Source organism: Corvus moneduloides, chromosome 5 (assembly GCF_009650955.1).
Source record: "Corvus moneduloides isolate bCorMon1 chromosome 5, bCorMon1.pri, whole genome shotgun sequence".
NCBI classification, from domain to species: Eukaryota; Metazoa; Chordata; class Aves; order Passeriformes; family Corvidae; genus Corvus; species Corvus moneduloides.
This window is the reverse complement of record NC_045480.1, coordinates 6,403,895-6,415,021: the sequence shown is the minus strand read 5'-3', so window position 1 is coordinate 6,415,021 and position 11,127 is coordinate 6,403,895. Positions and strand designations below refer to the sequence as shown.

At 35.2% G+C, this 11,127-nt stretch overlaps 1 protein-coding gene across 1 annotated transcript; it reads left to right on the top strand.

The window, feature by feature from the left end:
* The first annotated feature begins 2,970 nt into the window (after positions 1-2,970).
* Positions 2,971-9,821, top strand: LOC116444415 (transmembrane emp24 domain-containing protein 11-like). The gene is made up of 5 exons (XM_032109785.1): positions 2,971-3,320; positions 4,197-4,297; positions 5,041-5,166; positions 7,262-7,408; positions 8,269-9,821. The coding sequence occupies exons 1-5, from the start codon at positions 2,999-3,001 to the stop codon at positions 8,416-8,418; spliced, it is 846 nt and encodes a 281-aa protein (XP_031965676.1). The 5' UTR covers positions 2,971-2,998; the 3' UTR covers positions 8,419-9,821.
* Positions 9,822-11,127: the final 1,306 nt, after the last annotated feature.

The window sequence follows — 11,127 nt, the reverse complement described above, 5'->3', positions numbered from 1 at the left end:
AAGGATCCTTTGATGTACTTTCCTGTAAGTTCTCTAAATACTACAGTTTTGCTTCTTCACATGCCCAGAATAAACAAAGGGCCAGGTCCAGTAAAAGAGTATCTCCATTTGCAATTGTATACATGATCTGAATCTGGGATTTCAGTCCTACAAGATATACTTTGAGTGGAGGAGTCCCAGTGTTTGCTCAAACTCCTGGAGCCAGAGGTTTTCCAAAGGACACTGAAGGAGAAAGGATAAGGAGGTGGAGTAGAAAGGGAATATGTAACAGGCCAACACACTTCAGAAAACTCCAGTCAGTGATATATAACTTTGCTATTTTAGAGTGTTTACATACATGAGCATTCACTGCGGCTTCCTTCAAAAACAGAAGTTTCCCATCCGACCAGTTATGGCATTTCTTGTAAGCTGTAACTTCAGGAGATCTTGGTAAATATGATATTCTTTAAGGATGCCCCTATGGCTGTATATTCCTTGGCCATAAATATAATTCCAGATATTCCCTTTGCAAACCACAGGGATGGAGCCATTACTTGGCAAGACTGTGGATGCAGTGAATGAAACATATTTTAGTGATGGAGCACATTTCTCATAGTATTGATTTATTAAACTGATTAGTGAGATACATGATCCATGCATGGATATTGCTAGGACTTTGTAGCTTTTAATTTCAGCAGTCTTGAAATTCCCTTAAAAATTTTGGGGCCAGGAAGAAACACAGAGAAGCTCTTCCTTCCTTTTCCCTTGTATCTCATGTCACAGATGGTTGGCAGCCAAGATGCTGTGGTCCTAAATACATGAGATTTAGGGAAGGAAATAGGCAAACTAATTCCTGGGTTAAGCTAATCTCAAAAAGCACTTTGGGAAGAAGCTTGAAATGGATTTGTAAAGAGAGGGTTTTTTTCAAGAATATTTTATAGAAAGAATCAGCTTTGATGCCTTGGCTGATATTCTTGCAGAATGGCAGATGTGATTAATGGTAAGTATAGCAGCAAAAAAGTCACCACTGAATTAAACTGTGGTCCTGCAAAAATAATCAACATCGAACTAAATTCCTATAGTGGAATAAGTCTGCAAACAAAAGATCTGAGAGTATCTGAAGCAAAAAGCTTCATTTAATTATATTCCCAGTCCCAGGTAATTAAAGTACATTGGGAATATCTGATCTGTCATGAACAATCCAACATAATAAAGTAACTCAGACTATTCCACGACAATATTTAACATGCTCAAGAAATAAATCTAACACTTGATACAGCAATTCTGACATCAGCCAGATCTTGTTCAATGGGATTTTTGTAGTATGCAGAAGTTGTGCCCATGACAATTGACAGGTACTGGGAATGCCTGAGACAAAAGAAAGCTCTCAGTATGCTGCATAACAACCTGATTACCCAGAGATTGAAATATTTTTGTTTCCTTTAAGTCCAACAGCCCTACTATGCTAGCACTTGCTACCCAAAAGTACAGAAGGAATACGTCTGTCCCAATGGGTCTGGGCAGAGTGAAGGATAAAGTGGTGTCACCCTCTATATCTTGTGTTCTACCATCGGAACTCAGAATTTTGGAAACCTCAAGTAGTCAATAAAAAGCTAAAAATATGACTGGTCAAATAGCTCACAACCTGCAGACAAACCTACACTTGGTATAAGCATGGCATGAGAATTTATGCAGGTGCATGACAGTCAACATCTCCAGTGGTAGAGGTGCAAACGTCCAATGATAAGATGAGAGCCTATATAATCTAAACTTATTTCTGATGGATAAATGCTAAAGTAGTAAAGAAGTCGTAACATCACCCTTAACATTCCTAAAGATTCAACAGAGATGAGATGCAATTTTTATCCCTCTATCCTTAACCTTATGGAGTCAAAGAAGTAATGTGTAAGGAATCAGTTCTCTTTGTCTGACAGCCTCTCAATATGGGGATGCTGATGGATGATTTATGGAGGTGCACTAATACTTCTACTACAACTTCTGTGAAGATACTTCATGCTGTGAAATGGACTGAACCTAAGATGGCCATAAACCTGTGCCACTGCTACACAGACATTTATTTATTGAGACAACTTCATAGATGGCAGGTGGAGTGAAAGTCAATAGACATGAATCAGTCCTTCTTTTGCAGATGTGAAATAATTCAGTAAGAGTTATCATCCTGAAATTTTTATTTAGGTCACAGATATTGAACATGAGTTGCTGTCCACCCTTCTTCCTTGATGCTAGAAAAATACGTGTTCTTGCGCAATTGGGATGACATAAATTTTGTGAGGAAAGATGGGTCCTCCTGACTTGAAATGATCCCACAGGTGGGTCCTCCCTGCTGGAAAATGACCGTGTTTCCTCTGAAACTGAGGCCAACCTTTCAGACCCAGTGATCTCAGTTTATAGGACAAGGAACATTGGAGTGATAGATAAGTTTGTCATCAGACATTCACATTGGTCTATAATAGCACAAAGGACAAAAATAAAACCCTCAATCACTGTTTGACTTACACTGTAACTTTCTTCAGAGAATGTATTAGGAAGTATTTAAGAAATAGTCATTCCTATATAAAAAACTCTTATTCTGAAAGTGTTAGTGTTGTTATTTTTTCCCTGCAGTATCATATTCATTAATGTTTCAGATTATTTCATTGTTCAAGGTCTTTCAACCTCTTTATAGTTCTTCTGTTATGTAGTGCCTGTGGGTTTTATACAGATGCATACATTTGTACAATGATTTAGGATGGAAATTAAAAGCTTTCTTAATAAGAGAGGAGTGAAACTCTGGAATAATCATCCAGAATAAATGGGAAATAATAACTTCGTTTAAGTTGAAAATCAAGCAGTTTATGGAAAGAGGGAGCCAATGTAGTTGCCTACAGTAATCTAGGGAACTGATCTCAAGCACCTGAGAGGCCTTTTCAGTTTCATGCTCTTCTAAGTGTATAATATAAATTTTAATTTATAATCTAGATGCTGGGAAAGAAGAAAGATTTTAAAAGGTGTCTTTTCCATGCTATCTCATTCTCCAGGATATGCTGTAGTTATTTATAAATGTGTAACCACCAGCTGCCTTTTTTCACAGATTTTTTTCTCTCTCAAAAATACACTGATAAGCAGCAAACAAGGAACAACCACAGGGCTACAGACATTTGTATGTAACAATTTATATTCAAAAGCAGTACAGCAGGGATATACAAAAAACATGAAAAGCAAATTAATAGGATTTCTTATGAACTTTTGGATTTCTTTTTCACTTGCTTTGTATTTTCACATCGGAGAAAGAGAAGAGAAATGCATAATTGAAGATATTCCTAGCGACACGTTGGTAGTTGGTAGGTACCTGTCAATGCTTTATGATGATCTAACCTATGCAATAACAAAGTTAACTGGAAATGTAACAGGAATTTCTGTGATTGATGAATACAGTAAAAAAACAGAAAAGGGCACACTGAAAATAACTCTCTGCAACAGGGATTAGTCTTAAACTTCTCAAACATTGTGTGTATCCATCACACAAAGAAATGCAGGTTTTCAGAGTGCTTTACTGACTAAACAAAGAAAAAGCATGTTTTTTAATTCTACAGCTGTGGAACTGCTGCTTCCGTGTGTGCTTCTGCACGTTCTGACTGATGTACTCATTCATATCAGAATTTATGTAGCCTGGTTTTCCCCATATGAATGGGAGAGTTACTTTTTTTGATAAATGCTGGTCTGAAAAGAGACAATTCATGATGTAGTAAAGATTCATTTCACCTCTGATATCAGAAGCACATTAAATTAATCTATAAGACTATAAATTTAAGATTTCAAGGGGACAGTAAAAAATAATACAAATTAATCCTTTTTTTTTTTTTTAAAGAAAGAATATTATAAGTGTGAAAGACAATCCATAAAATGTAATTTGAGTACAGCACATTATGCTTTTGGAGGTCTCAGTGGCTAATCTTTCCAGAACATTAGGAGTAATCAGAAAGTTTTTCTTGTTAATTAACCATTTTTTGTAGTACTTCAGAACATTTTCTAGTGTAGTAAAAACTTACTGCATTTCACTCTGTTATAAAGTGCCCCTGAGCAACTTTAATCATGAACACATGAAATACATATTTTATTTTTAATTATATATCTTTATATTTTTCCTGAAAAAGCAATGTAGTGATTTAACATTAAGCTATGTTTTATTTAACATATTTATCTATGTTTTTATTCAGGGAATTACAAAGTACAACGCTGGGATATACATAAACACGACTTTCTTGAATCTGCTCCTGGTTTGGGAATGTTTGTGACTGTCACAAGTCCTTCTGGTGAGGTAGAAGTGCTTTATGAATGCTTCTGTAGGATTTATGACTTGACTTCTGGCACTGGTAGGCAGCACTATCTAAAAATAAAAGACACTTATGGGGAAAAAGTAAATCTATAGTCTACCAGCAAGTTCAGTATTTTGATACTGAAAGATATAAGAACCCTGTGATTTCTAGCAAAGTAAACAGAAATGATGATATTTGATAATTATGTGTATGGACAATTTTTGCATTACTACCAGATTTAGGAAAGAGTGTCATTAAGAAGAGTAAGTGACAACTGAGAAAACAAATTAAAAATAAAAACCCAAAATCCACTAATGAAGTAAAATGGTACAGAATGCACTTCAGCAGCAGAAAGGAAGGGTGATGATAAACAAAACTCAAAGTCAAGGTCACCATGAGGCTGCACACAGCCCTCATGCAGAGCAGCTGCCTGCGCTGCAATGAGGTCCTGAGCTTTTCCAGCAATGGACAATTTATTTCTCTGCCTAGGCAAGGTCTCAGTTTTCAAACTTTAAATGCTTTACAGAGCATTGGCATTTGTACATAGCAAAATTCTCTAACATTTTAATGTTCACTGTGAGCTAAAACTGTTTGGTTTTCTGTAAATCTACTCTGAAATTTGGACAAGTTTAATGATGTCAGCAGCTTAACTGATTCCTTTTTGGATCCAATTCACAGAACTGTTTTTTGATTTTTTTATTGGTAGTTATATGTTACAAACCCAATGCACATATCTAAATTGCAGGTACTATTGTCAAAACTGTATGGGCCACAAGGGACATTTTCTTTTACATCCTACCTCTCTGGGGAGCATATCATCTGTTTCCAGTCTAATTCCACAAGATTTGCAGTAACTGCAGGAAGTAAACTGGTAGGTGTGTTTCCTAAATATTCTTTGTTGTAACGGTATAAATCATTTACAAACAGCAGAGATTACAAACTGGGTTAGAGGTTGGTCTAACTTCTAGCAGATCATTCAATGTTTTTTAGCGATTAAAGAAAGCAAACATAGAATTATGCAGATGAAGAGATAAGACTGTTCTCATATTTAAGAAGTCAGCATTCAAGCAGCAAGACTAAGAATAGAGAAATTTAATGTTTGTATTGTGCTTTGAATGTGAAAGATTCTGATCAATAAGGACAACTAATTTGGATCAAAAAGACATATGTAAGATTGACTAACACAAGCACTTGTCATAAAGATATTTCAAGTCTTCACTAACTTAGATTGGATTCCTAATGAAAATTTAACATTTTAGTTTTTGAAAGTTATTCAAACGAAGAATATATCGACATACTTGTTATTGTCTACTACCAGCAAAGTTGGTTTTAATGCAGATTTTGGGGGGAAAAAAAAGCCATCAGAGGTGATGTCATGGCTGTACCGACTGCAGCAAAAAAAAATTATAAATATTGTTTTGAAATTTTTATCTATTTGCTGCTTCTCAAAAACAGGAGAGAATTACTCTCTAGAGTGGCTTGGGGTTTTTTCTCAGCTGAATGCAAAAGAGTTAAATAACCAGCTAAATATAAACATCTTCTAAGTGTGTTAAGGTAGGCTAAATCTCATCCTAGCTGTGCACTTTGGAAACGTGTAGATAACACAGAAACAACAATACTGGAGTAGGATTATCCTACTGGAATAACAAGGTGTTCTTACAGGCTGATTGATAAAAATTAATGGAAATTTAATCATATACATTGCAAAAGCAATTAGGTCTAATCATAAAAAAAAATTGTGGAGCTTATCAGCTAGAGAGGGTAAGGGGGATAAAGCTTTGGTTGGCCACAGTTAATTATGCAACATGAATGTGATTCTGAGGATGTGCCAGTGATTTTTGTCTGGTATAGATGGAGGTGTATTAACATCACTTTCCATGATACATGCACCGTGTAGAGTTCTGGCCTTTCTATTATAAAAGAAGTGAAGAGATGCAGGGAAGAAGAACATTAATATCACAAATATTAAATAAGGTGGTTTGTTTAGCTTGAGAACACAGAAATAAAAAAGGAAAATACTGTTCTTTCTAATTATATCTGGAGGAGTAAAGATCACAAGAGGAAAAGCATTCTTTAGCTAAGCTAAATCTTTAAGTGTTCCTCTGTAAGCACCAGATGGTTATCTGAACTCCTTCAAACCAAAATAAAGAAATTAATGGACCACAAGGTTGCGAGATGGATTTCTACCTACACAGTTAGGTAACTTCAAGACAGCTGAAAGAAGAGATGCTCTTCATTTGTGGCTGATTTCTGAGTAGACCTAACTTCTATCATGGTAATATAAATTTCTAGGGTTTTGAAGGTGTTTGTTTGCTAAACCCTTTTTATTTTCTCTTAGATACTAATTGGCTTCTAGGAGAACTTTCTCCTACTAATTTTAGTAAAATTTTTCATTCACACCAAAATAAGTTGTATAACATTGCAAGTTTCATTCTTCTCTCTTCTTTCTATGGTTCTATTGCTTGGCAGGTTCAAGGCATTTTTATTATAGATCATACAACAGCTTAGAGAATATTGGGAAATATTTCATACTGGATAACTAATGTGAATAAATCATTTATCTGAGGGAACCTAGAAGTGTATTTGTAAAAAATTCCAGCAGTACTATTAAAGAGTGTAATTTCTGCAATATTAGGATGAAATGTGAAATAGAATGAGTGGTCCTTATTTTTTAAATTATTATGGACAAAGAAAACATTTTAATGGTGGATGAATCAATACTAACATAAAATAATGTCCTAACATTAGTGAAGATTGTAAATTTGTATAACTACTTTAAAAATAAAATTAAGAAACCCTTCAAATTTTCCATCTGATTCTAAATTTAGGAGGGATTTTTATAAGCAATTAAAACTGTTTTCCTGCAATGAGCTTAAGGGGAAATTATCCATTGTTTCATTTTTATTCTAAGGAATTTTGAAAAATCAGAATACACAGTAATGAGAACATATTTTTTCTGTTTGCAGCGTATCCACTTGGACATCAGAGTTGGGGAACATTTTTTGGATGAATCTGCTATTCAAGCCAAAGACAAAGTGGATGAAGTTAATGTCAGACTAGAACATCTAATCGAGCAAATTCATCACGTAACCAAAGAACAAGACTATGAAAGAGTATGTATGTCCCCTAATGGAAATGTTATAAATACTGTGCGTAGGCTTATTGATTTATAAAGTATTATGAGGTTTATTACCCAATTGCAGTGTTATTTTTAACTACCTCATAAAAATCTATAGATATTTAACCAAAAGAGTGTCCATTACCTTGCAAAATATTTTTAAGCAGTAATATAAAACTAATTAATCACTGTGAACTCATGCTTATAGAAACAGGTGTTATTTTATAGCAGCAGGTGTTATTTTAAAGTAGGATTTTCCAAGCAGAGTTTTCTTGGTCAGAGTCAGCCACAGCAGCCGAGCAGGAGGCAGGTACCATTGTGGGTGATGCTGCCAGCTGTTGTTTCCGTACTGCTCTGTGTGCACAAACTTTATTGAGTGGGGAAGGAAATGGCTGAGTGTGTATTTATATATCCCCATGACGTTAGAAATAAAGCCCTTCTTCAAATAAGTGTACATCCAGTCACTTTTCTATACGTATGCAGATAGTTAGTGTTTGAAATGTATCAACTAGTTACCTAAAAACAGAAATTTGGCTGCAAAAGGGCTCTTGACAGCAATATGGAAGTGACTGTAAACCTAAACAGGTTAAAATCTGTACTAATGGAACATACTTAGCACAATACATCTGTGAACAAGGCAAGTTCTGTTTGCCTTTCGGCTTCAGGATGCAGTGTGTCTGCTTCTCAGTGTTGATTTGTAAAGATATCCACCATATGGATAAGTACAAACCATCACTTTTATCCACATGAAAAAAGTTTTTGTTGACCACTATGCAGAAAGGGGATGCCTTTCTAGTTACCATGAAACATACAGATGCCAAAAGGTAATAATTATGCTTTTCCTTTATTCTCCAGGAGCGTGAAGAAAAATTTCGGAAGACAAGTGAAGAAACCAACAGCAATATTTTGTGGTGGGCTATAATACAAACACTAATCCTCATCTCCGTTGGAATCTGGCAAATCAAATCTCTCAGGGATTTCTTTATAGCTAAGAAGCTTGTTTAAGTTGTATAAAGTCAATGCACAGATACAAAAATTGCACGCCATTTAACACTGAACATCCAAAGAAACCCTGCACCTGTGAGAAAATTGCTTGTATGGAACTCTCAGCCTTCTCTCATCTTCTGCTCTAACTCTGGTTTCTCCACCTATGTCACAACTTCTGGCATCCCCTTATGTTTTACTCCTTGAATCCCATATTTTATCAAGTCTTTCCCCCCTCTACAGATGTAAAGCTAAATATAGAAGAAGGAGTCAGTGACTAAGGCAGCATCTAAGTTCAGCTAATAACTGTAAAATCTAAAATAGAAATCTAAAATAAAGTTTCCTAAGATTTTAAATTTCTCTACATGCTGAGTAATGTTATTTGGCACTACCATGAACAGTTCAGCACTTCAGTCTGACTAGGATTTAGATAGTAAACAGAGAAATAATTACATCCCCTGTGGTGCTTAATTGGGTGAGAGTGTCTTGAACTCAATCTATGTATGTGTAACACCTAAATATAATTGTGACTGCTTTCTTGTAAAATATTCAGAGTTTGAACTGATCAGTGGTGGCAGCAATTACCTTGGAAGAGAGAGACCCAGACAAGCAATTTGGAATTGTACTTACTTTTTACTTCCAGAAAAGCACCAAACACTAGGCTAGAGAATTGATGATGATCAGGTGCCTCCCACAGTTGTTTATGTAAATTATAGTCTTTATGAAATATGCCAAAGTAACTCAAATTATAGGTTTCTTGGTAAACAATGCCAATTATATTGTAATTCGTTCCTGTACTAAGCATTTCTGGGTTGAGAATTTTTATTATTTTAATTATTGAGCAACTTTAATGACTGCCTATAGGAACTTACCAGTTTTTGACTTAATTTTCCATTTCACTTATTGCAGCTCAGTTGCATATAGCTTTATACCTTAATTTAGCTAGTTTAGGTACAACTAGCAGTGCAACTACAGTATCATACAATGACAATTCAAAAGCTGTGGTTAAAAATGCGGATAATTAGCTTGACAAAGCAGCAGTAGTGTAAGATGGAGTTGCAGGTGGTTACATATATAGACATGGAAGACGAAGTTTCTAGAGCACTGTGATAGCAAAATATTGTGGTTTGTTTTCCTACCTGTCTTTTTAGACCCTTTGATAGTTTAAAAGGTAGTGAAAGCTAAAATATCTGTAGACCAATTATTGTTCTAAAGGCACTGCTTTCTTTCTCTTTTTCTATCTCTTCACCTGTTGTTTTCATTAGCAAGGAAATGACATTGCCCTTTAAGTCCACTTATATTTTCAGCACGGGAATTAAAATACAGCTGGGAGTATGTGAGAATCATTAAAATTGATACAAAGTACAGACAAAAAGCAATGTTCCAGGGACCAAATCAATCAAAATAAAATCTCATCAAGCTACTCACTGCGTTGTGTCCTATATTTAAAAATTCTGATACTTTAGAGTTGCCACTTGGAATGACCAGTAAATAAGTGTTATTAAATTTACTTTTATAAAGCACTCACTCACAACATGTCTTGTAATAACATCTTTGGTGGTGGGTAAGAAGGAAATATGTGTTAAAACCATATGGTATATGAAGTCCAAGAATAAAGTAATAAAGTGTTGTGACAAGGTTGTGGTTCAGACTTTAGCTGATATTTAGTGCAAGGCTCCTAACCACATCCCACCGATAAACATAATTCATTTCACTTAGAATACACTCCAGCAGGTGACCGAGGACCAGCAACATTTCAGAATTTATAAAAGAGCTGATCATGTTCCACCATATTAATTAGGTCTATACTCAAAGAGTATAGACTCAGCACTGAGACTTGGGAGCCATGAATATAACTTGAGATTGCTTAATTCTTTACTACTACTATTCACCATCATCATCATCATCATCATCATCATCTTTTGTTGGAGTAAAAGCTCCTCTGGACCCAAGCTCAGAGGAAAGCCAAAGCACAGGGGTTGAATTAAAACCTTTAGATAAGCTGAAATACATGAAGTCACACCAAAGTGAAATAAAAATATTGATTTTTAACGTTTACTAGAAATATATGCTAAGTGCTTTAAACATTCAAAAGCTGCAACAAAGAAATCTTAAACACAGTTCTTACTGCAGCAGTGTTACCTTTTCACAGAATCTCTTTACTTTAGACAAAACATAGATGGAATTATACTGTTCACATTTTTTAGATAAGAGTGTTCACATAAACAATATAAGAGCTAATAGAAACTATATATGCAAATCTGTGTAATACCTATGTAATACTTGTGTAAGACTTATGACTGTTAGAATTAGACCAGGATAGGTTAAGAAAAGAAAAACTAGAATCGTGTGTCAATTTTATTGGTCAATTAACAAATATAATCCACACTTCTGTACGTTTAGAGAACAAGAAGAAGCTGTTTTCTGCTTGCTGTTTGCCTGCTGTTATTGCTTGGTCTTATCATGTAACCTCTTAGAACTCTGCCTTCAGAAAACTATGAGACTATGAAATCAAGAACTTAGCAGGACAGCACCTCCTCTGCTCTTTCACCCTCGTCCGAAAAGGAAGGGTATCCCACCAAAAGCTCAACAATCATCATCATCTTTGCTATTAGGAAGTGTTTTCAGTCTCCTTTAAGATTTTTAATTAACTCTATAAAGCAGAAGCTGAGTCACAGCTCTTTTGGGAAGCACTTTGGGGACAGAAGTCTTGGTGACATTTCCTCTGCA